Here is a 27551-nt window from a genome sequence, read left to right on the forward strand (position 1 = left end):
GACAGGGACATTAAATTTTGGAAAGGCCGAATAACAGTTACGATTTCCTGTCAAAACAGTTCATAAGTGAGCCGAGGGTCGCAATTTTTGTAACGTGTGTTCGGCGTCTTGGTTCCTATGACCAGTTTTAAGGGTAGGATGCTAGGGCCGGTTGAATAGCGTAGAAGGATTCTAGTTTTGGTCATTTTAACTATTTTGTAAATCTGAGATCTAATTTGGATCTCATCTTTCTGGGAGTGGTGTGTCCGAAACAAGCTGAAAATATATCCTAGTAAAACTCAGGGAAATATTTTCACCAAGCGTCGGCCTAGATTTGGTCAACTTACTTTTAATAATGTCCCTTTGTGTTGGGAAAACAATATTAAATATCTCAGATTAATTATGTACAGAAATATATCCTGGAGATACAATATATGAGGGTTGGGCCAAAAGTCCTGGCAACTATTCTTTTCTTGAAGATACCAATCCGGTTGGAAAATGTGACATATACGGACGAAAGGACAATGTGCCGACAATGAATAGCACAGAAATATCCTAACGCACTAATTTATTACTGTAGTATACGGGCCAAATTGGCCCACCGGGTGCAAAAGAATGACAACACAGTACACATTAAGTTGACATGACAAACCTGGGCCTAAAGACAATCAATCAATCAATCAATCAATCAATCAATCAATCAATCAATCAATCAATCAATCAATCAATCAATCAATCAATCAATCAATACTGATCTGCAATTAGGGCAGTCGCCCAGGTGGCAGATTACCTATCTGTTGCTTTCCTAGCCTTTTCTTAAATGATTGCAAGGAAATTGGAAATTTATTGAATATCTTCCTTGGTAAGTTATTCCAATCCCTAACTCCTCTTCCTATAAACGAATATTTGCCCCAATTTGTCCTCTTGAATTCCAAATTTATCTTCATATTGTGATTTTTCCAACTTTTAAAGACACCATCCAAACTTATTCGTCTACTGATGTCCTCCCACGCCATCTCTCCACTGGCAGCTCGGAACATACCACTTAGTCGAGCAGCTCGTCTCCTTTTTCCCAAGTCTTCCCAGCCCAAACTTTGCAACATTTTTGTAACGCTACTTTTTTGTCGGAAATCGCCCAGAAAAAAATCGAGCTGCTTTCCTTTGGATTTTTTCCAGTTCCTGAATCAAGTAATCCTGATAAGGGTCCCATACACCGGAACAATACTTAAATTGACGTCTTACAAGAGACAAATATGCTCTCTCCTTTACATCCTTACTACAACCCCTAAATACTCTCATAACCATGTGCAGAGATCTGTACCCTTTATTTACAATCATATTTATGTGATTACCCCAATGAAGATCTTTCCTGATATTAACACCTAGGTATTTACAATGATCCTCAAAGGGAACTTTCACCCCATCAACGCAGTAATTAAAACTGAGAGGACTATTTGTGAAACTCACAACCTGACTTTTATCCCCGTTTATCATCATACCGTTGCCTACTGTCCATCTCACAACATTATCGAGGTCATTTTGCAGTTGCTCACAACCTTGTAACTTATTTATTACTCTGTACAGAATAACATCATCTGCGAAACGCCTTATCTCTGATTCCACTCCTTTACACATATCATTGATATATTTAAGAAAACATAAAGGTAAAATAATACTGCCTTGAGGAATTCCCCTCTAAATTTTTACAGGGACATATAAAGCTTCACCTACTCTAATTCCCTGAGTTCTGTTTTCTAGAAATACAGCCACCCACCCAGTTACTCTTTTTTCAAATCCAATTGCACTCATTTTTGCCAGTAGTCTCTAATGATCTACCCTATCAAATGCCTTAGATACGTCAATCGCAATACAGTCCAATTGACCTCCTGAATCCAGGATATATGCTGTATCTCGCTGGATTCCTAGGAGTCGGGCTTCAGTGAAATGACCTTTCCTAAACCCAAACTGCCTTCTATCAAACCAGTTTTTAATTTTGCAAACATGTCTAATATAATAAGAAAAAAATCCTTTCCCAAAGCTTACATACAATGCATGTCAAACAGACTGGTCTGTAATTTTCAGCTTTATGTCTATCACCCCTTCCTTTATATACAGGGGCTAGTATAGCAACTCTCCATTCATTTGTAAAAGTTCCTTCATGCAAACAATAATCAAACAAGTACTTCAGATATGGTACTATATCACAACCCATTGTCTTTAGTATATCCCCCGAAACGTTATCAATTCCAGTTGCTTTTCTAGTTTTCAACTTTTGTATCTTACTGTAAATGTCATTGCTGTTATAGGTAAATTTTAGTACTTCTTTAATATTAGTCACCTCCTCTATCTGGACATTATGCTTGTAACCAACAATCTTTACATACTGCTTACTGAATACTTCTGCCTTTTGAAGATCCTCGCATACACACACCCCTTGTTCATTAATTTTTCCTGGAATGTCCTTCTTGGAACCTGTTTCTGCCTTAAAGTACCTATACATACACTTCCATTTTTCACTAAAATGAGTGTGGCCACCAATTATGCTTGCCATCACGTTATCCTTAGCTGACTTCTTTGCTAGATTAAATTTCCTAGTAAGTTCCTTCAATTTCTCCTTACTTCCACAGCCATTTCTAACTGTATTTCTTTCCAACCTGCACCTCCTTCTTAGTCTCTTTACTTCCCTGTTATAATATAGTGAATGTCCGACTCGTTGGCTGAACGGTCAGCGTACTGGCCTTCGGTTCAGAGGTCCCGGGTTCGATTCCCGGCCGGGTCGGTGATTTTAACCTTAATTGGTTAATTCCAGTGGTACGGAGGCTGGGTGTATGTGTCGTCTTCATCATCATTTCATCCTCATCACGACGCGCAGGTTGCCTACGGGAGTCAAATAGAAAGACCTGCACCTGGCGAGCCGAACCCATCCTGGGATATCTCGGCACTAAAAAGCCATACGACATTTCACATTTCATATAGTGAATCTTTACCATTCATTACCACCTTTAAAGGTACAAACCAATTTTCACATTCATCAACAATTGCTTTAAACCCATCCCAGAGTCTGTTTACATTTTTATTTACCGTTTTCCACCGATCATATTTACTTATTAAAAACTCCCTCATGCCTGTTATATCAGCCATATGGTACTGCCTAACAGTCCTACTTTTAAGACCTTCCTTTCTCTCGCATTTATTTTTAATTACCACAAAAATAGCTTCGTGATCACTAATACCATCTATTACTTCGGTTTCTCTATAGAGCTCATCTGGCTTTACCAGCACCACATCCAGAATATTCTTCCCTCTAGTTGGTTCCATCACTTTTTGAATCAGGTGCCCTTCCCATATTAACTTATTTGCCATTTGTTGGTCATGCTTCCTGTCGTTCGTATTACCTTCCCAATTGACATTTGGTAAATTGAGCTCACCCGTTACGATCACGTTCCTTTCCTTATCGTTTCCCACATAGCTGATCATCTTATCAAATAATTCTGAGTCAGCATCTGCGCTACCCTTTCCTGGTCTGTACACTCCGAAGACATCAAGTTGTCTATTATCTTTAGATATGAGCCTTACCCCTAGAATTTCGTGCTTGTCATCTTTAACTTTTTCGTAGCTTACAAATTCTTCTTTCACGAGAATGAATACTCCCCCACCCCTACCATTCCTATCCTATCTCTACGATACACCCTCCAGTTCCTTGAGAAAATTTCTGCATCCATTATATCATTTCTCAGCCATGATTCAACTCCTATTACAATATCTGGTAAGTATATATCTATTAAATTTCTTAATTGTATTCCTTTCTTTACAATACTTCTACAGTTGAGCACTATCAGTTTTATGTCATCCCTACTTGATTTCCACTTCCCTGTTCCTTTAACACCGCTCCCTAGCGCACACTGTTTCCCTGAATGTACCTCCCTATAACCCTTATAAACAAATTTCCTAACTTATATGTACCACTGCGGTACTTGTATGTACCCCTGCTACTGACACCACACGCTGTCAACGATGTGGGAGGCGCTGAATACCATATGCCTCAGCATTTGCCGCACCATGTGTGAATCGGGTCACCTGTTGGCGCACAGCATTAGCAATGTCCTCTCGTGTCGCAAACCGCCTACCACGTAGTGGTTCCTGAAGCTTTCGAATGAGATCAAAGTCACAGGGCGAAATGTCGGGAGAGTACGGTGGGTGCTCCAATTCTTCCCTTCCCCAACGTCGCAGTAGCTGGCCTACACACTCTGCTTTATGTGGTTTTGCATTGTCGCGCAGGATTATTACACTGTCCACAAGATCCGGACGTTTCTCCCGAACGCCACGTCGTACCTGTCGCACTGGCAGGTCTCCCGAACGTTGCTCATCACTGGTTGACACACGTCCTTGCTGAAACTATCCTACCCACCGTGCTACTGTACGGTATGGTAGGGCATTATTCCCAAGGAGTTCCATTAATTCACTGTGACATTCCATCGCATTTCTACCTCGGGGAACGGCTATTTTGATGTAAGCGCACTGCTCAACACGGGTTACTTCCATCTCGAACGACACTCACCAACTGACTGATGTCACAGCCCCCGTTGCGCTACTACCAGCTATCACAGAGACATCTATTGTTCTGCATACACACTATGCCTGCAGAAGTTCCACACGACACATATACCTTTGTGATCCGTTCACGTATCTGCAAGAAAAAAAATAGTTGCCATGACTTTTGCCCCAATCTTTGTAGAATAAACCTTACAGCCTGCCACGGGGCAGATGAAACCTTTAAGACATCTGCTAGGAAATTAATGTACCTCTCTACAAGTACTAATTAAAATATTTACCTATCATGTATCAGGCCCATGCTGCTGTATGATTACTAAAAATCCACTTTTAAAATTAGAAGTTTTTCAAAACAAGACACTTAGAATGATGACCAAACCAACAATACTTAAATATAGAAGAAAGGTACGAACAGAACTTCTCCGCTGTTAGATCTCAGAGTAACAAAATAGTTAAGATGAAGATTTTGCGTTTACCATTCTATGCTTGGGGTTATTGCAGCCAGCATCCAACTGGTTTGTCTAGATCAATGACCTGCCTTGCTGCTAGGATACTACCTGTACGTGCTACTGCAGTGCTGGTTGACGCTTCCTCCTCAGGCCATTCGATACTACTCAGTGTTCTGAGAATGACAGCTCTAGTTCCATCACATTTCTCACTCAAGAGTTCGACCATCAAGGAAACCCCGTTCCTGCCAGACTCATCAGATTGCACGTCAGCCTGGAACAATAGTGAACAGTTCAGTGCCTATACACTACAATACCTTACCAGAAAGGAGAAAGCAGATACACCGCTCTCCCCCCACCACTCAGATATCGGAGACGGATGTTGAGGAAATACTCATCTTCTCTATTTAGTGTCATATCCACATTCGCGGTCTCTCATCTGACAAAGTTTCTTTGTGAAACATACCATGGTGCTAATAGAAGAAGCACTTTCTTAATTCTCAGTGGATTAGGAAGTGAACGTTTTCGGATACATTGGTCACTAGCAAAGAAGTTAATGGATTGAGATGTGGAGTTTATAAATGAGCAGTATACAGTGGTACGTCAAGAAAAGAAGAGTACTTATGGACCCAAGTCAATTTACGCGAAGATAAAATTATATCACCTGGAGTCAATGGCGGTTTACAGACTTCTACTGGGAGCTCGACGTGCCGTACCAAGTTTCCTTGAGCGTAATTAAATTCATGCAATCACCATACAATACCAAGTTTCTCCGGCTTACCTTCCTGTCTTACAAAATTAAATTGTGTGGCAGTGATAAATAAATCCTGCCATATCTTAAATCACCATCTCAGTACAAAAGTTTGAGTACGATTTGCTACAGCTGTTAGTGAGTATACTGAGTTCTATGGTGCTACGATCGTTGGAAGGCTGTTTTGTAAAATAAAAATTGGTATGAATAGAAGTTAACATGTTTACTGACTTATTTATTAGATAGAGTAGATGTAGGGCCGTTTTGTACTAATAATATAACAAATTGAAATAATTATAATAAGATAGCAATCGGTATAAACAACAATACTAAATATCGACAGTCAATTAACAACAATAAGAATGTAACAACAATGGCAACCATAACTAGCAAGAGTCGGTTACAGTGTTAGCAGGGAGGCAGGGCGCAAGAAAATGGAAACCTAGAGAGGACTTCAAAAGGAATCTTTTAGCTTCGTGTTTGAAGGATGCCAATGCCGGGTAGTTAGTTACCAAGAGTTGGCAGACGGTGGAAGATAGAGCGTTGTTGTAAGTTTAGGGCGGACGGGATACATCATGTGTTGCGTGTTGGGTGGGAGGGAACGTGTGTAGGAAAGCACGTTGGAAGGTTATTGCGTTTAGTAGAGCCATTCATTATTTTATGTAGGTAACAAAGATCGGAGAAATGCAAACGGCTTCTCAGGTCAACTATACTAAGGTAGTTCAAGATGTTAGATGCAGTTGTGTTCTTAAAAACAGGATTGCGATTCTTACCAATGAAAAACTTAAAAATACGATTTAGTTGAGATATGTTTGCGATAGCAAGTAAGGACCTAATAGGGAACAAAAGTCAATAATGGGGAGAACATAGGAAACGAAATATAATTTTAAGGCGTTAATATCATTAATTTCAGCGAAACGTTCAAGGCTAGCAGAAAGTAAAGTCATCGACTCGATATCAGCAGAGAAGGTCAGTTTACAGTCAGTTACAGCACCTAGGTCTCTTACCTGAGAAGCCCCTTGCAGTGTATTTCCCCGGATGTTACAATCAGTGTTCATTCCTTGCCTTAACAATGAAAAAGATATTGTGTTGCACTCATTACCATCCTGTGTTAGAGATCAGATTGTAATGATGATGATGATGAAGAAATCCCGCCAAAACTAAAATCACCACCCCAGTACAAATGTTTGAGTACGATTTATTTGTTTATAAACTACCTTTGCATTGTTCTGTACAGCACATCAAATATAATGGGCGATCGAAAAGTTTCTGTTCGACGGCCGTACAGTCCTGAACCGGGATGCCAATCTGGCAAAATCACCGTGAGCATCGAGAAACTGCCCCCACCGACGCACCAGGTTGAAGATCCCGGTGTGGTAAAACGCCACGACCTGCTGCGTGAAGAAGTCCGTGAACTCGTCGTCCAACTGGAAGCGTTGAAACTTCAAGGCCGCTTTGAGAGGACTGAAGGCGTGATAATCGAGATCAGGACTATAGGAGGGTGCTAGAGTTTCTCCCACTTGAGTTGGCGTACCTTGTGCGTGGCCTTCCATTTCGAGCAGCGTCTTGTGTCGCAACGTGACCCGCACGGAACTTGGTACATCATTCCACAAGGGTGGTTTTCGACTGACGTGCAGCATCATAGACAGACTTCATTTTCCGATGGATATCCACCGGAGTTTGTCCTTCGACAGCCAAGAACAGAATAACAGCACGTTGATCCTGTTTGGACGAATTTGGTAATAACGTCGCCATAGTTCACGTGGCCGCATTTTACGCACGCAGGACACGACTGACACACTGATCCCTTTGCCTACATGTCCGTGCTTATATACCCGCATTGCAGTCACGCAACGTTGCATGACAGCTGCAACAGCGCCCCAAACGGAAACGTTTTGATCACGCCTTATATATCCTGTGGATTTCGCTATAGTGATTGTTCGAAAAAGTTTGGATTTAATAAGTTTTCACTCGACTTGCTTCATGTAGACTCTTTTAATTCATATTCAGTAGGTATTAGTCGATTATAATATTTTCAGAATAAGCACATTTTCATATCTCAATCCGTTATTATTTTTATTAGTTACTAACTGATCTGGCAAAGCTCAATCTACTGTGAATAAATTAACAGGTTCTACAAAAGGAGTGGAATCGGAGATAAGGCTTTTTGCGGATGATGTTATTCTCTATAGAGTGATAAATAAGTTACAAGATTGTGAGCAACTGCAACGTGACCTCGAAAATATTGTGAGATGGACAGCAGGCAATGGTATGTTGATAAACGGGGCTAAAAGTCAGGTTGTGAGTTTTACAAATAGGAAAAGTCCTCTCAGTTTTAATTACTGTGTTGATGGGGTGAAAGTTCCTTTTGGGGATCATTGTAAGTATCTAGGTGTTAATATAAGGAAAGATCTTCACTGGGGTAATCACATAAATGGGATTGTAAATAAAGGGTACCGATCTCTGCACATGGTTATGAGGGTGTTTAGGGGTTGTAGTAAGGATGTAAAGGAGAGTGCATATAAGTCTCTGGTAAGACCCCAACTAGAGTATGGTTCCAGTGTATGGGACCCTCACCAGGATTACCTGATTCAAGAACTGGAAAAAATCCAAAGAAAAGCAGCTCGATTTGTTATGGGTGATTTCCGACAAAAGAGTAGCGTTACAAAAATGTTGCAATGTTTGGATTGATAAGAACTGAGAGAAAGAAGAAGAGCTGCTCGACTAAGTGGTATGTTCCGAGCTGTCAGCGGAGAGATGGCGTGGAATGACATTAGTAGACGAATAGGTTTGAATGGCGTCTATAAAAGTAGGAAAGATCACAATATGAAGATAAAGTTGGAATTCAAGAGGACAAACTGGGGCAAATATTCATTTATAGGAAGGGGAGTTAGGGATTGGAATAACTTACCAAGGGAGATGTTCAATAAATTTCCAATTTCTTTGAAATCATTTCGGAAAAGGCTAGGAAAGCAACAGATAGGGAATCTGCCACCTGGGCGACTGCCCTAAATGCAGATCAGTATTGATTGATTGAAACACCTACTTTTCCATTTGCCACTGATGCGCCTTTAGGGATGTCGCTGAGGTGGCAGAATCCATATCAATTGTTCATCTAGCCTTTTCTTAAGTGATTTCAGCGTGGCACTTTTACATTCACACTTCTCACTTTAAAATCAATAAACAGCTCTCTCGCTCTCATCTCTGTTACATTTTAACCTCGACCTTTGACTCTATTATTGTCCTTCTCCTATAACTTCACGGCTTTGTTGATAGAAATCAGTCCTACATATCTACTCATTGGAAGCGCTGTACTGCCATGTCCCCTCATGCTCATTTCAACAATTGTGTGCTAGAATACGAGAGGGAGATGACCCACAAATTGTTAAAAAATGAGTTATTGACATATTTGGATATTACTATTATATATTTATTACTCCTACAATATCTGCTTTTAGACATCCCAACGAACGTCAGTCGGGTGATGGTGGGCGATTTTTCTTGGCCGTATACCAAGGTACAGTCGCCTTTTAAAGCACTTACTGCGTCATCACTGCACGACTTTTGCAAAAACATATATGTGACAGGTATTTACACACTACATCAAACTGTCATACGGTTATGTAAAATGTACGTGCCAATTATAAGCTTTTGATTGGTTATGGAATTGAAATGAAATGGCGTATGGCTTTTAGTGCCGAGAGTGTCCAGGTCTTTTGATTTGACTCCCGTAGGAGACGTGCGCGTCGTGATGAAGACGACATATACAACCAGCCCTCGTGCCAGCGAAATTAACCAGTCAAGCGGATTCAAACCCTGCTCAGTCAAGCGTATTCAAAACTCCAACCATTCTAGCCTCGTCCAGCCCTGCGTATAAAACAACCACATAAGCAGCCCTTATGGCCCAGAACAGTGCCAAAATAAATAAATAAATAAATAAATAAATAAATAAATAAATAAATAAATAAATAAATAAATAAATAAATAAATAAATAAATAAATAAATAAATAAATAAATAAATAAATAAAATATCCCTCGACGTGAGGGCATTCAGATACATCGCCTGTGTGGATGATTCTCGAATTACCGGGCGAGTTAGCCATGCGGTTAGGGACGTGCGGCTGTGAGCTTGCATCTGAGAGATAGTGAGTTCGAATCCCACTGTCGGCAGCCCTGAAGATGGTTTTCCGTGGTTTCCCATTTTCTCACAAGGCAAATGCTGGAGCCGCATTAAGACCACTGCCACTTCCTTCCAACTCCTAGGTCTTTCCTGCCCCATCGTCACCATAAGACCTATCTGTGACGGTGCGACGTAAAGCCACTAGCAAACAAAAAAAAAAAGATTCTCGACGTACAAAATGCGAATAAAATGTACAGGCTCATGTGGGATTCCAACCCGCCTACCAAATGCAGCTGTATTAACAGCATCGCACTTAACCTACGACACACGGTGACTCCAGCGACTAGGTTTCCAGAAAGCCTACTAGATGAACTACTACTTCAGCTTCACAAATCCACACACGTTTTCTGTCGGTATGCCATCGCTTTTAGCTTTCATTTCATACTCTTCTGAAAGCTCATAATAGGAACGTACTTTTTACATAACCATATGACAGTTTGATGCATTGTGTAAATGCCTGTCGCATACGGTACATGGTTTGCAAATGTAATGGTGCAGTGAGTGATTAGAGGCGATTGGTGCTTGGTATACAGCAAAGGAGAATAGACCATAACGACACCAGTGACGTTCGATGGGATGCCTAACAGCATAAAACGTCGGGTGCGGCTGACTAAGCCGGTATACGAATACTAATTACAATCCACTTTTACTCTTCCACTGTACAAAAGAAAGATTTTTGGAATATCTCTTAAGAGCAATTTTCAGCGCGAGAGGGAGCTGAGTCAGCTAGTGGTAGCCAATGGCACACACGCTTGCTGTCACATATCTTAGTGTTGACATAACGACTGACAGTAACAGATGGCTGCTTAAGTGTCGGTGTGACTTGAACTTCAGACACCAATAGTAAAACTTCATGTCGAACAAAAAATTCATGTCTAAGTACATCTGAACCTAACTGCATTTTAAAACAAGCTGATCTTCTGCTGTATGAGCAGGGACTGAATCTTGTTGAAACCAATCACGCGATTTTTCTGCTTCCGTTAACAGATGGAAGAATGGCGTCAAAATGTCATCTTGGTAGCTTTCTGCATTTACTGTCGTCTCGAAAAAAGGTCCAAATATTCGTCTGCACTAACACCACACTAAACACCAAACTTCCTATCATAAGGAGGGACTTTCTGCGCTCCAGTAGTTTGAGTTATGACTGTTCACACGACTATTAAGATGAAACCAGAACTTTTATATACGAAAATACTTCCTCACTATGTTAACAGCTGAGATTTATACTGGCAACTCAAGCTTGCCAGGTCGAACAGGTGCAGGCTGCTTGCAAGGTCAAGGAACTGCGCGCGCGGCTTCCATACTGCAGCTGGCGTAGCCGAGAGTACAAGCACCATACATTCGGTCTGAGTTTATATGACAGACCCTTGTACTTAGCATTTGGTATTAATAAATATGATGATGGATTATTTTGAGTCTTAGGTACCACACAGAATTCAAATTCTTTACTAAAATATCAGGTTGTGTTACAGAGACACTTATTTGGCCCTTATTATTAACCCTGTCATGGCTACATTCGCTACTTCCTGGAAGAGACTGATGAGTCAGACGACCGGGAAGATCCCAGGCGGCCTGGAGGGCATGGGCGGCCTTTCCGTGTATTGTTCTGTTCCTCAGATTCTCCGTGCGTTCTGTTAGTTACAACGAGGGTGTTCCGTCTCTAGCCACATCGCGAATATTCCGGTACACATCATTCGAAGTATTAAAAGGAGGCTACCCTCGAACAGTCAGTCAGTGTTGGGCTCAGAGTTGGAGTCAGTGTCTTGGGGTGTTGAGGTGTTGTCTGTCGCCAGTGTCCAGCTGGAGTCTGATCGAGGAGCTGTTGTCGTGTCGGAGTGTCGAGTGAGTAGCTGAACTGAGGACGGCTGTATTAGCAGTTGGCTGCCGATAGCACCCTACGGAATTGAGAGTATCGTCACGTACGTAACGGACTACACTTTGTACTGCCTAAGAGTGCTGTGTATGTGTGTGTACTTCTATGGCATGAGGACCGTCGTGAAGTCAGTGATTGGAAGATGTATTGTGAGTGTGATTGGAACAGTGTTAATGGTGGTTGTTATGAGGAGTGTTGTCTTGCTGTTTAACACTGTTGAGCTGTTGCACTTTAGTTGTTCACTATGTTTTACTGTGTGAAATACTGGACTAACTCTGGAGTCGAACCAAGGAACAGACATCGTGTGTCGTGTGACCAGTAGTCAAGTGTTCAAACATAGCTGTATGCATAGAGCGGCTGTGTGAAGTGGCTGGGCTTGGAGAAGCGAAAATAAGGCGAGCCTCTCCATCAGGATTACCGTCTCCCAGTTAAAACCTACGAGCCGGACTCCCTGCTGTGTGAAGAGGACAAGGACTCGCAAATAGGAACCAATTACCGAGTGTGGCCATTTAAGGCTGAACGGAATTGTGAGTTCATTTATTGTGTCGTCATGAAATAAATAAATTAAAGTAGTAAACAGACGGTGTTTCATGCATAACAATGCATTAACGGTGGTTTATTTACGAACAAAATACAGTGAATAATAATATGTGGATATATATTAGGTATTTGCTATTAATAGTGCGCCCTTCCTGAGTCCAGCAACGACGCAAATAAAAAATATCCGACTGCTCTATTATATCTCAGAGGAAGATATTCTTGCATGTAGTCCTGTTTTACGTGAATTCAGAAGAGAAGTACAAACACAATAACTCCCTATTAAATGTCAGATGGACGTCTTCATCCCTTCACACTCTACCTCAATGCTTATAATGTCATAAATCGCAAAAACTCACCTTAACACTAAACTATTCTATAGTATCAGACTACAAATTAATCAATCACACATGTAAAATCTAGATCAACAAGTTTATTAACTTAACATAATGCCTAGGAAAGGGAAAGTAATTATCTGAAATCTTTGATCCATATATCAGAAACTAAAAATTAATATAATCCATCGATTTCATTTACATCAGCGCTGATTAAAATTGTTCATTCTCAATCTTGACATGAGCTAACACCTTATCTTCAGTCCCTATTCTATATTTAAATACCTTCCTTAGTTCATCACATGTTAAAATATTAATTAATTAAAAATTCAAAAACATCACTGCCTAAGTAACACATATTTCTCATATTTGAATTTTTAATTATAAGTTTTGAACTCTAAATTGTTTATTTTTCATTGCTTCATCAATATTTATCTCCACTGAATGACGTGCTAAGCTTACTAATACCTACTGCCACTTACAACCTTGGCACCTACCATTCCAGTCGTACTACATTTAATCACTTGAAAATCGTCATATATCTTTCTAAAATAAAAATAATTAAATCTCATTTCTACCTATTCTCGTTCTTAATTAATTATAATTTCGGCCTCTTATTCCACATTTGACTCTAAACTAAGTCTCATTTGCTTCGAAAAGTTAAGTGACTCCTTTCAACTTAGTACGATAGCTCATTTATTATCTCAGATCTCAACACTATTCATCACAGCAACATATACATATCTGTTATGTGAATGATGTTGATCCACGAAACATCACTGTAATATTTTTCACGTAATATTTGTCACAAATGGAAGATAATAATTGCTTTTACTCAAATAAAGTCTCAAATCGGAGGCTGATTAAGAAATACCGTCGTAACTAGCAAGAAATATGCATACGTATTTACTGGCTGTAAACAGAATTCCATTACGTTGCATTCCGCTGCTCGCGCCGTCTATTGTTTCTTTCTTGAGGTCCAGGGCTGGCACCGATGAATGGGAGTGCTATGTCTGTGAATTCTCATTATCTTTGTCCACATGTCTTGCATTCCGCTGCTCGGGCTGTCTTTTGTTTCTTCTTGAGTTTCAGGGCTGGCACCGACGAATGGGAGTGCGCGTATTTTGTTGAAAGAAAAATAGCATGATCCCTGGACCAATAAATCGTTTAATGAATCGATTAGGGCACATGAAGTGACAGCCCATCAAATTGCATCGAATGAGAAAAATCAATAATACGACACCAAAGAACTTCAGGGAGCAAAGACATCACACACGACAGTGTTACATAAACAAAACACTTACGGAAGCGCTGCGGCGAAGCAGAAATAGTAGTTGTGAGGCAGTAAAGTATGTATTCTTTAAAATAAAATATTTCGTATTATTTCTTAATCAACCTGCGATTTTAGACTTTATTTGAGTAAAAGCAATTACTATCTTCCATTTGTGACAAATATTACAGTGATATTTCGAGGATCAACATCATTCACGTAACCATACATATCATCCATTAATCCGTCCACTACCTCTATATGACATTTGATATGGGTATTTCCTGAAAAGCAACCTTATTTTAGATATAGCAAGAATCATTTGCCTTGACATATGCGTTTGGGTTAGCCATGCCTACCGTATCTTACCATAATCCTTCGACGATAAATCTATCCATGCACTAGCTTCATATACTGACCCAGAAATTGAATATTCGCATTCAGCATCCATCATTACATCACCTATGCATCAAATTTCATAACAATTCACTTCAATGCCGTCTCATTTCTCCATTATATTATGCATATCGTTCAATTCATTAATTAATACTTCTTAACATAACCATCTTTCTAAATATCATAACCTCTTCTCATATAAAATGTTTCCCACGACGTATTAATATTCATTGAATCTATATTCGCTTCACTGGATCATAATTCATCTCTCAGAATAAAATTTAACATCTAGTATACCATGATACTCCTTCATGACGAACATCGGCAAGGAATAGTTCATAGTATCTACATATCCTTTCCATATCATACCATTACGATGACCAATAAGCATGTTCGGCTTCCTAACCCATTTAAGAAATCCTTCACTTACGCATGCTTTTATTTTGATGTGTGAAATCTACACACCTTCTCTCAAATAATCATAAATTCCATACCTATCATAATACACTCAATATATATATATACGGTTACTTCTTCGAGATACATCGATTCCAGCATAACTTAAACTTAAAATGCTTACTTCATACATTGCACTGCACTGAGCACTTGATATCTTAAATACAATACAATAACTAACAATTTCAAGAGTTTGCTACATCCTAACTTAATTAAGAATTATAATTTAGTAAACTTGGCTTGTCATTTTCTGGCTCATGACGATTTCGTAGCTGTCTGAGCTACAACACTTGTCTTTGGCCGTCTGGAAACCTTGGATCAGCTGGTGTCTACTCCTTCATCAGGTTGGTTGGCTGACCGGTGACATACTCATCTCCTGGTCGGTCCAGTGCGAATTTAGCAACCCATATTCATAATTTTCTTTGTTGCACTATGTTTAACATAAAGAAATCCCGATATGTAAAAGTTCGTATCAATGCTCCCAGTAGTCTAAATATCTTGTTAATGCTCCTCTTATATGCTTGCTTATTCAGCTGACAACTCTCAAAACATTTAACACTGGGTTCAGTGTATTTCCAGTATTATTTCTGCCTTAATTTTTTATGTAATTCAGATAATAATTCCGTTCTCTAATGCACTTGAATATATTAATTCTGTTTCCATGATAAGATTCTTGACTATTTTCTGTCCGCCGATCTCTAATTTCAATAGCCTTCGACGTTACGTTATGGTCCTTGTCTGTCCAGTTGCTTCGCTTATTTAATTTAAATCTTCTTATTTTACGCCGCAATTCTGTTCTTATGCGCTGAATATATTATATTACGCCGTATCTTCCTCTCACAAAAAGTAATTTCGGTGTCTTTTACTTGAAATTGAGTTATTTCTTTCTATTTGTACGCAGCTAATGACTTCAGTGACCATCCAGTATCTCCGCAAATTAGTTGTATAATATTATTATACTATAATACCATCTTGTTTCTTTTTAAACAATCCATATGACAGTTTAATATTCTTTACTCACAGCCTTCGAAATTATGCTCTCTTTTGTCGACCTTGGCCTCATGTGAACTTTTAAATCTTAGTTCATTTTATATAATTCTGACATGCGTGGGCTATACATCTACTCTGACGCCATTTTATAACATGTCAGAAAATGCAATGGGCAAATTTTCTTCCCCTAGTTGGATTAAATATATTGCGTGCAATATATTTATTCTTTTTATTTTTATTTTCCAAATGTGACTGCTTTTTCTGGTTTCTCTTTCTTTGCTCCGATATTCCTCCCAATTTTGTCAATTAATTCCAAATCAATATTATTATGATTCTGTATTACATCCAGTCCTCGGTTTTCCATCGAGATGTTTTCCACTTCCTTTCCATCTATCTTCAGATGTTCATTAACGTCCATGGTTTTACTTAATTGTACTCTTTCGACCGATTTCATTCCATTATCTTCCACTATTGGGAATCTGACCTACTGTTTCTCCATATCGCTGGTCATTCGAGTCGTTAACATAAAGTCTATGCCGAAAATGAAGTTGTATTTTATCTTCTTCATTACGATAAATGGATGTTCAATTTTGTGTTTCCCTATTATTACCTTAAGATATGCCTGTATTTAACATTCCACTGTCCTGTCAGGAATTATTCCTCTTATCTTCACACCAGGTACAGGTATTGTAGGTAAGTGGATCTTTTCATCTACCTCTTAACGCATGTGACTTCACACTTATACTTGCACCAGAATCTACCAAACATTGAATTTTCATTCCTGCGATTCTCACGATTATTACTGGTAAGCTATATTTCTGCTTTTTCAACTCTGTTGTATTAACTTCCCTTAGTTCATCCGGTTGTATATCCCAATAATCTACTTGCGCTATAATCCACCTATGAATTTTGCTTGCTTTCTCTTTCCTATCGTTTTCTTCATTCTTGCACAGTTCGTAATCGGCGTTTTTCTTCCTCAGACGCCTCTGAGTTCACGCTGAATTCTGGGGTATTCGGGTTTATCCTATTTTCTTCAGCTTTTCTGCGCTTATACTTTTGCAATTCCAGGCCTTCCGCGCATTCAATATCCCCATTGATGTCTTTATCTCGAATTGAACTCTCCCATTTTTCCTTATTCTGCGTCGTTTCTTGCAATTCTTGAATATATCTTCTGTTATCATAACCTCGATCGTATGTTTTAATGATGTTTATTATCGCTGAACTACCATTGCGAATATTTCCAAACGTTACATCATTACTTTGCCGATTTGATTCTGCTCTTCCCGTTGATGTGATTTCCATTTCGCTAATTTATAACTCAATTGCCTTCTACTACTCGTTATAGCTTGACATTACGGATCTCCTCATCTGATTTTCCGTCCGTATTTCTTGCATTTCTTTCCTAATTTGCTTTAATCCCCCTTCTGCTTTCTCAATTCTTTGATTGGTCTGATTTATACTATGATCCATTTCTTATTTTATTATACCTATTTTGTCGGCTATCTGGTCTCTGGCTACAACAAAGTTTACTTCCGTTGACCGGTTAGTGTTTTCAGTTCCTCCGTTCAATTTAATTAGCTCCTCCTGATACTGCTCCCATCTCTGCTGAGAAGTGATTTTTAATCCTTAAATGTCATTTGTTAGTACCTTTATTTCTTCCTTTTTTAAGGTCTGGATGACTTTTCTGTTATCCGTTAATCCTTCTCTGATTCTGTTGACTTCCTCGTAAACTTCCTTATTCTTAGTTTCCATAATTTCAGTCATCTCTGTACGCATATTTATTATATCATCCTTAATTTCCTAAATTTCTAATCGAATTTTACCAATATCGACTTTTACCATCTCTCTCTGTCTCTCTTCCATTCTTCCTGTTTGCTCTAATTGCTTCTGTTGAAATTACTCCTGTCTGTTAAGATCTTCCCTTCTTTCTTTTCATAATCTCAACTAATTCTTCTTGTTTTTCCTCCTGATTCCTGACAATCTCTTGCTGCTTCTCTTCATGCTTCCTAATTATTTCCTGCAGCAAATCCTGCTGTCTCTCTTGATCTTCTCTCCTTTCTTTTCTCCTTTCCTCCATCATTTCTTCCAACATTTCCTGTTGTTTTTCTTTATCTTCCCTTCTTTCTCTTCTTCTTTCTTCCAACGGTTCTTGCTCCTTTTCTTCCTGCTTTCTAATTATTTCTTGCAACAATTCTTGTTGTTTTTCCTCCTTCGTTTGCTCCTTTTTCTTCCTGTTCTTAATTATTTCATGCAGAATTTCTAATATTACTTTCTGCTCCTCTCTCGTTTTCTTTACGTCTTCCTGATTATTTATTATTTCATCTCCCCTCTGTAATTCTCCCTCCTGCTCTCTTTGGAACTGCTCTAGTTGAGCTCTCACTTGATTAGCCACGTTTTCGTATAATTATTGTATAATTTCTCTAATATCCTATCAAATTCTATATAAATTTTTCTAAATTCTCTACTTTTATAAGCAATTCTAAGAAAAATCTTGTAAATTCTCCAATCACTTATGCCTACTTACAACTAAAGTCAAACTCATCTTCTAACAACTTGTTTTAACTTCCTTATTTATGGATATGTGGGCCTTCCTAGAGATCAATATGACCATATCAATCCAACCAACTCTGATTTAAACAATTTAGGTTCTGTTCCTGTTACCTCATCTCAAGATGATTGTTTTCAGAAAAATTCTCATCGTCTAGTTAATCTATTAATAACTTATATACTAAGAAAAATATAATATCAACATCTAATTCTACCACATTTCGAAATATATTTAAATTCATTTCATTATTATTTTCAAAAAATAATAATAATCTCCTTCGTTACTTCTTGCTTTCCTTCACTTCTTGTTTTCGTATGATACCTGTTAATTACTATTCTCCTTCTCTTCTGATTCCCTTATTCAGCAATCCCAATTCTCCAATGGTATCTTTCTCCTAAAGTCTCGCGTTGGAATGTAAAAAAAATATTTTTGGCGGTGTCTCTAACTTCTTTCAGAGCCCCGCGTTGGAGCGCCATAAATATTTATTTGTGCCCATCCTGCGTCCAGCAACGACGCAAATAAAAATTCTCCGACTGCTCTATTATCTCTCAGGGTAACATTTTCTTGCATGTAGTCCAGTTTTATGTGAATACAGAAGAGAAGTACAAACGCAATAACTCGCTATTAAATATCAGATGAACGTCTTTATCCCTTCACACTCTACCTCAATGCTCATAATTTCATAAATCGCAAAAACTCACCTTAACACTAAACTATCCTATAGTATCAGCCTACCAATTAATCAATCACACATGTAAAATCTAAATCAACAAGTTTATTAACTTAACATAATGCCTAGGAAAGGGGAAGTAATTATTTGAAATATTTGCTCCATATATCAGGAACTAAAAATTAATATCATCCATCGATTCCATTTACATCAGCGCTGATTAAAATTGTTCATATTAAATCTTGATATGAGCTAACATCTTATCTTCAGTCCCTATTCGATATTTAAATACTTTCCTTAGTTCATCACATGTTTAGATATTAATTCATTAAAAAAATCCACAACATCACTGCCTAAGTAACACATATTTCTCATATTTGAATTTTTAATTTCAAGTTTTGAACTCTAAAGAGTTTATTTTTCATTGCTTCATCAATATTTATCTCCACTGAATGACGTGCTAAGCTTACTAATACATACTGCCACTTATAATCTTGGCACCTACCATCCTAGTCGTACTATATTTAATCAATTGAAAATCATCATATATCTGTCTAAAATAAAAAATTTAAATCTCATTTCTAACTATTCTAGTTAATAATTATTTAAAATTTTGACCTCTTATTCCACATTTGACTCTAAATGAAGTCTCATTTGCCTTGAAAAGTTAAGTGATTCCTTTCAACTTAGTACGATAGCACAATTATTATCTCAGATGTCAATACTATTCATCACAGCAACATATACATACCATCTATTAATCCGTCCACTACCTGTACATGATATTTGATATGGGTAATTCCTAACAACGCAACCTTATTTTAGATGTAGCAAGAATCATTTGCCTTGACATATGCGTTTGGGTTAGCAATGCCTACCTTATTTTACCATATTCCCACGACGATAAATCTATCCATGCACTGGCTTCATATACTGACCCAGAAATTGAATATTCGCATTCAGCATCCATCATTACTTCACCTCTGCATCAGATTTCAGAACAATTCACTTCAATGCCTTCTCATTTCTTCATAACATTCTGCATATCATTCAATTCATTCATTAATACTTCTTAACATAACCATCTTTCAAAATATGTTGATGCATTTGAAGTGTAAAGACCAAGAAAGGATAGCGCTGACATGGATTCAGAATTATTTGATAAGACAATCAGCTATGTGGAAAACGACATGGAAAGGAATGTGATTGTAGCGGGAGATCTGAATTTACCAAAGGTCAGTTTGGAAGGAAATGCCAACGACACGAAGCATGACCAACATATGGAAAATAAGCTAGAATTGGAAGGAAAGCTGATTCAGAATGTGACGGAAACAACTAGAGGCAAAAATATCCTGGACGTGGTGCTGATAAAATCAGATGAGCTCTATAAAGAAACTGAAGTAATATATGGTATTAGTGACCACGAAACTGTTTTTGTCGTAGTTAAAAATAAATGTGATAGAAAGGAAGGTTTCAAAGTAGGACTATTAGGCAGTACCATATGGCTGATAAAGGACGCATGAGGCAGTTTTTAAAAAGTAATTAATATCTGTGGAAAACGGTAAATAAGAATATAAACAGACTCCGGATGGGTTTAAAGAAATTGTTGAGGAATTTGAAAACATGTTTGTAGCTTTAAAGGTGGTACGGAATGGTAAAGACCCACCTTATTATAATAGAGAAATAAAGATACTAACAAGGAGGTGCAGATTGGAAGGAAATAGAGTTAGAAATGACTGCGGAAGTAAGGAGAAACGCTACTCTTTTGTCGGAAATCACCCAGAACAAATCGAGCTGCTGTTCTTTGGATTTTTGCCAGTTCTAGAATCAGCTAATCCTGGTGAGGGTCCCATACACTGGAGCCATACTGTAGTTGGGGTCTTACCAGAGACTTATATGCCCTCTCCTTTACATCCTTACTACAACCCCTAAATACCCTCATAACGATGTGCAGAGATCTGTACCCTTTATTTACAATCTCATTTATGTGATTACCCCAATGAAGATCTCTCCTCATATTAACACCTAGGAACTTACAATGATCCCCAAAAGGAACATTCACCCCACCAACGCAGTAATTAAAACTGAGAGGACTTTTACTATTTGTGAAACTCACAAGCTGACATTTAACCCCGTTTATCAACATACTATTGCCTGCTGTCCATCTCACAACATTATCGAGGTCATTTAGCAGTTGCTCACAGTCTTGTAACTTATTTATTACCCTGTACAGAATAACATCATCCGCAAAAAGCCTTACCTCTTGTTCCACTCCTTTACTCATATCATATATATATAAGAAAACATAAATGTCCAGTAATACTGCCTTGAGGAAATCCCCTCTTAATTATTACAGGATCAGATAAAGCTCCGCCTACTCTAATTCCCTGAGATCTACATTCTAGAAATATAACAACCCTTTCAGTCACTCTTTTGTCTAGTCCAATTGCACTAATTTTTGGCAATAGTCTCCCATGATTCACCCTATCAAATGCTTTAGACGTCAATCGCGATACAGTCCATTTGACCACCTGAATCCAAGATATCTGCTATTTGCTGGAATACTACAAGTTGAGCTTCAGTGGAATAACCTTTCCTAAAACCGAACTGCCTTCTATCGAAACAGTTATTAATTTCTGCAAACATGTCTAATATATAATCAGAAATAATGTCTTCCCGAACTTAAATGCAACGCATGTCGAACTTACTGGCCTCTAATTTTCAGCTTTATGTCTATCACAGTTCCTTTATACACAGGGGCTACTATAGGAACTCTCCATTCATTTGGTATGGCTCCTTCAACGAAACAATAACCAAATAAGTACTTCACATATGGTACTATATCCCAACCCATTGTCTTTAGTATATCCCCAGAAATCTTATCAATTCCAGCCGCTTTTCTAGTTTTCAACTTTTGTATCTTATTGTAAATGTCATTGTTATTATATGTAAATTTTTAATACTTCTTTAGCCTTAGTCTCCTCCTCTATCTGGACATTATCCTTGTAACCAACAATTTTTGCATACATCTGACTGAATACTTCTGCCTTGTGAAGATCCTCACATACACACTCCCCTTGTTCATTAATTATTCGTGGAATGTCCTTCTTGGAACCTGTTTCTGCCTTAAGATACCTACTACTAGTTTACTACATCCTATCTTAATTAAGAACTATAATTTAGTAAACTTAGCTTGTCATTCTCTGGCTTATTACGATTTCGTAGCTGTCTGAGCTACAACACTTGTCCTTGTCCGGCTGGAAACCATGGATCAGCTGGTGTCTACTTCTTCATCAGGTTGGTTGGTAGGCCGGTGACATACTCTTCTCCAGGTCGGTCCAGTGCGAATTTAACAACCCATATCTTAATCTTCTTTCCTGCGCTGAATTTAACATAAAGATATCCCGATATGTAAAAGTTCATATCAACGCCCCCAGTAGTCTAAATATCTTGTTAATGCTCCTCTTATATGTTTGCTTTTCAGCTGAAAACTCTCAAAACATTTAACACGGGGTTCAGTGTATTTCCAGTATTATTTCTGCCTTAACTTTTATGTAATTCAGATAATAATACCGTTCTCTAATGCACTTGAATCTCATAATTCTGTTTTCTTGATAAGATTCTTGACTATTTTCTGTCCGCCGATCTCTAATTTCAATAGCCTTCGTCGTTACGTTATGGTCCTTGTCTGACCATTGCTTCGCTTATTTAATTTAAATGTTCTTATTTTACGCTGCAATTCTGTTCTTATGCAATGAATGTGTTGTACTACGCCGTATCTTCCTCTCACAACAAGTAATTTTGGTGTCTTTTACTTGATATTGTCTTATTTCTTTCTATTTGCACGCAGCTAATGACTTCAGTGACCATCCAGTATCTCGGCAAATTAGTTGTATAATATAATACCATCTTGTTTCTTTTTAAACAATCCATTTGACAGTTTAATGTTCTTTTACCCACAGCCTTCGAAATTATGCTCTCATTTCTCGATCTTGGCCTCCTGTGATCTTTTAAATCATAGTTCAGTTTACGTTGGTGGATCAAAAGGTTAGTTGCACTAACGCGCCGCAGCAGCGCACTGTGTGTCGCAAACGTGGGCACAGCGGAGAAAGGGACAGAGACTGCTCACACGTCTGTTAGGCAGGTCGTTGTTGCGTCTCGTCTAGTATTGTGTGAATAGCGGCCAAATGCAATTACCGCGTCAACTGGACGTTCACTCCAAATATGAGGTGCGTGCGACAATCCGATTCCTATGGGCCAAAAGGAAGAATTGCACGGACATTCCTTGTGAAATTAGTGCTGTGTATGGGGAGCGGACGATTTCTCGGCAAGGTATCGTAAAGTGGTGTCGGCAATTCGAAGCCGGACGCACGGATATCACGGACAACCAGGACCCGTGCAAAGGTCAACAGTATGAATGCGATCATTAGACAGAACTGGCGCATTCAACTGAGAGAAATCGCGACGCAGCTGAACATATCGTATGGCACTGTGTTCGCCATTGTTCACGAAGACCTTGGATATCGTAAGCTGTGTCAAAGATGGGTCCCACGTCTTCTCACCGGTGAGCACAAGGGTTAACGTTTCCAATCCTCCCTGGCATTTTTGCAACGCTATGCCGCAGACGGCAACGGGTTTCTGCGGCGAATCGTCACAGGCGACGAATCGTGGATCCACCACTTCACCCCCGAAACGGAGAGAACGTCATGGAATGGGTGCACCTCTCATCATCACAACGAAAGGAGGCCAAGTTTCAACCTTCAGCCGGTAAAGTTATGGCGACAGTGTTCTTTGACATGGAGGGTTTGCTGCACGTGGAATTCATGCCGAAAGGAACGACGATCAATGCGGCGTCGTATTGGCAAACGTTGCACCGGATGCGTAAAGGGATTAAAGAGAAGCGCCGGGGGAAATTGAGCGCGGGTGTGATTTTGTTGCACGATAACGCAACACCTCACAAGGCCCGCCAAACGGGATAACTGCTGCAGCGTTTCAAGTGGGAGGCCTGGCAACATCCACCCTACAGTCCTGACCTAGCGCCATGTGACTTCCATCTGTTCGGTAACCTAAAACGGAGCTCGGTGGTCGACGTTTCCAGACCGATGACGAGGTGAAGGCCGCTGTCTCCGAGTGGTTTCAGAACGCTGGAGGAAATTTCTATGTATCCGGCATCGAAAAATTGGTTGTGCGATCGCAGAAATGTTTGGAGTCACTTGGAAACTATGTGGAAAAGTGACGTTACAGTGTATGTCGTTATAGTCGTGTTGCTGTTGTATAGGTGGTGTAATAAATCGCCATAACTGGGAAGTGCAACTTATTTTCTGATCTGCCCTCGTATATAATTCTGACATGCGTGGGCTATACATCTACTTTGACGCCATTTTATAACATGCCAGAAAATGTAATGGGCACAATAGTCATGAACCATCAAGAGCACAGTATACTCACCGCTACAAGCCGATGACCTGACTCATTTCTCCAGCTGGAAACCGAGAATTTCAAACTCGGAACTTGTTCACACTGCCTGGAGATGGCAGTAGAATCCAGAATCATCGCAGACAGAGTTAACAAGAGCAGCATGCTGATAGCTGTTGGTAGCACCAGAAGAAATAAATTTCATAATTAATGCGTACTGTCGGCCTCAGCAAGATGTAAGGTCTTAATAATTGAGTGACTCCACATTTACAGTACAATACAGTACAATGTTATTCCTTTCTACTTTATTTTAAAAAGGGGACATGTTTCGTCCCTTCCTTGTGAGACATTTTCAGCCTAAAAATATTACAATTATAAACGCATGATATTATTAACACTAAAACAATGACATCCTTAAAATGGTTAAGAGTCCAGATGACTCAGTCTGCCTTATGTAAACACAGTTTTGAAAAGAGTTCGTTTTGTTAAGATATATAGATTTATTTGTAATCAGCAGGTTATTTTCCCAATTGAAGATGATTCAATAAAACATTATATACGACAAATGCACTTTAAATAAATAACTCTAATTTCCTAAAATAATAACCATTGTCTTAAGACCAATTCCTGAATGATGAAAGTCCCATTGACACACAAGCCGGCCGGACGAGAGAGAGAGAAAAACAGGGAGCAGAAAATCTTTCATACACCAATAATATATGGATCGCTCGAATTGTCCGGCTACATGACCAATTTATTGAGTAACTCCACCTGGAAAAACAAACCCTTTTTAACCAGACACATAAGTATTCAAGCTTCCAACCTGAGATGACATAGATTTAATTTCAAGATTTCATTCCGATTTTAGAATATTGTGATCATAATATTAATTTTTATTTTGAGTATCAAAAGCAATGGAATTTTCATTATTTAGTAATTGGTCTTAAGACAATGTGTAATACCATGTACTGATTTTAAAACTGTGTTTACATATGACAGATTGAGTCGTCTTGACTCTTAAACTTTTTAAAGATAAGTCAATATTGTTTAGTGTGAATATCATGTGTTTATCATTATATTTTTATGCTGAAGATATCCCATAACGAAGATACGAGACATTTCCCCTTTTTGAAATAAAGTAGAAAGGAATAACATTGTACGATATTGTACTGTAAATGTGGAGTCACTCAATTATTAAGACCTTCTATCTTCTTAGTAACGTTAACAACGTCTTACTAAGAAATGAGAGGATGGAACTTAAAATCCTAAGCAGGAACCTTTACATTCTATAGGAATATTACCAAGATATACGCATCAAAAATAATTTTTAATCACCCCTGTTTGTCTTTTAACTGTTTTGCTATATTGGCCCGTCCTATGCAGACCGAAAAGACGACCCTTACAATATTTGTGAATGTACTCACAGCTGATCTTACCCCAACTCACAAGCAGAACATCACACACAAAAATTATTTCAGATAAAGTTGCAGCACTGGTGTGCAAGAATTAGTGGAGTGTTTTAAGCAGTATAGGGGGCGTCTAGTATGTGCAGTTTTGACATGTGAACGTATACGCTTGATCATAGTACGTCAAATATGGATACTCAACAAGTACTCGACGTGTGAGCCATAATCAATATTGCAATTTGCTTTACGTCGCACCGACATAGAGAGGTCTTATGGCGACGACGGGATAGGAAAAACCAAGGACTGGGAAGGAAGTGGCCGTGACGTTAATTAAGGTACATCCCAGCATTTTCCTGGTTTGGAAATGGGAAACCCCGGAAGGCATCTTCAGGTCTGCCGACAGTGGGGTTTGAATCCACTGTCTCCTGGATAAAATTCACAGCTGCATGCCCATAACCGCACGGCAAACTCGCCCGGTAGTTAGGAATTGATACTTGCTTGCTTTGTAGTGTACCTGAGATCGTATTATGCACAAATTTTGCAAAACATTTAACGTTTGTCACACATATTTAATCGACAAGAATGCATAATGCCAATAAGAAGGAGGTGTTGTAAAATCAGTCACCTCAGTTTCGAACGAGTTCTCTTTGCGCTAAGTAAAAAAAAACTTAAAATTTGTGCGTTTTGATTTTTTGAGACTTTATTTAAACATTATTTAATTTTGTACGTGGTACTGGCTCAGTCCGGTGGTATTTGAAGGTGCTAAATTACTCCTCAGTCTCGTGTCGGTAGATTTATTGGCACGTAAAAGAAATCCTGCGGGACAAACTTCCGGCACCTTGGCGTCTCCGAAAAACGTCAAAGAAAATTTAGTGCGACGTAAAAACAATAACATTAATTTTCTTTGTATACTTTTCTGTGTTTTAGTAGAATACATGATTATAACCGAAGCTTCGGTATCGGTTATAGAGTACGATTCTGTAGTTACTGAAAGAAGAAACCAATTAAAGTTAAGAACATCTAAGTGGTCCATGGTTGGAAGTTCAACAGCTCAGCCGTTAAACCAAGGAAGAGGGCAAATACAACCTATTAAATATATATATAGAGTTATTCATATGTTTTACATTGTGTTTGACTGGGCAGGATTTTTTATTTTGGAACGTGTGTCCGTATCAAATCTGTTACGCCCCTGATCTGAAACAACTGAGAAAAATCCTCCGTCACAATCGGACAGTATTGCATCGCGTTAGTACCGACACACCTGGTCTATTCCCTAGGCGAGAAGAGTTTTGTTTGCGCCAACGTTCATAAGTCGACAAAAATAATTACTAACAATATATGTTAATTAACTTTTAATTCTGATTATTTTCGGTTAAGTCTAGCCTGTCCTATAAATACTCACCAAGAAATTTAGAGATGATAACTGTAGAATATGACGAAGGTCCTCAATGCTTTATCTTATATATTGAAAGCAGCGTGTCTTGAATGTTCCCCGCAGTGCGCGAGAGAGAATATCATCGGCTGAACTCCTTATCACGGTCAAACGAGAGCGAGGTCATAGGGTGTTCATCTTCGGAGGCAATGAGTTCATCCGTAATGCAAACCGCAAATTTGTACACTTCCTGAAAACATCTGTGTACACACAGGAAAACGCTGTAAAAGGGACAGGTTTGTATTTACAGCCTGCACAAAAATAGGAAGTTGTTGTGCCGTAATATTATTAAATTAAATAAACCAGGTAATGTGA

At 38.8% G+C, this 27551-nt stretch overlaps 1 protein-coding gene across 1 annotated transcript in view; it reads right to left on the reverse strand.

The window, feature by feature from the left end:
* The window catches only part of LOC136872795 (hemolymph lipopolysaccharide-binding protein), a 69586-nt gene extending 42365 nt beyond the window's left edge, over positions 1–27221 (reverse strand). Inside the window, exons 1-3 of the mRNA XM_067146634.2 lie at positions 27207–27221; positions 24432–24571; positions 5088–5250 (exon numbers count right to left, since the gene is read on the reverse strand). Of these exons, the coding sequence (XP_067002735.2) occupies positions 5088–5250; positions 24432–24563 (295 nt within the window). The 5' untranslated portion in view covers positions 24564–24571; positions 27207–27221. The remainder of the gene's footprint in view (positions 1–5087; positions 5251–24431; positions 24572–27206) is intronic.
* Between the last annotated feature and the right edge of the window lie 330 nt (positions 27222–27551).

This window comes from Anabrus simplex, chromosome 4, assembly GCF_040414725.1.
Source record: "Anabrus simplex isolate iqAnaSimp1 chromosome 4, ASM4041472v1, whole genome shotgun sequence".
Taxonomy (NCBI): Eukaryota; Metazoa; Arthropoda; class Insecta; order Orthoptera; family Tettigoniidae; genus Anabrus; species Anabrus simplex.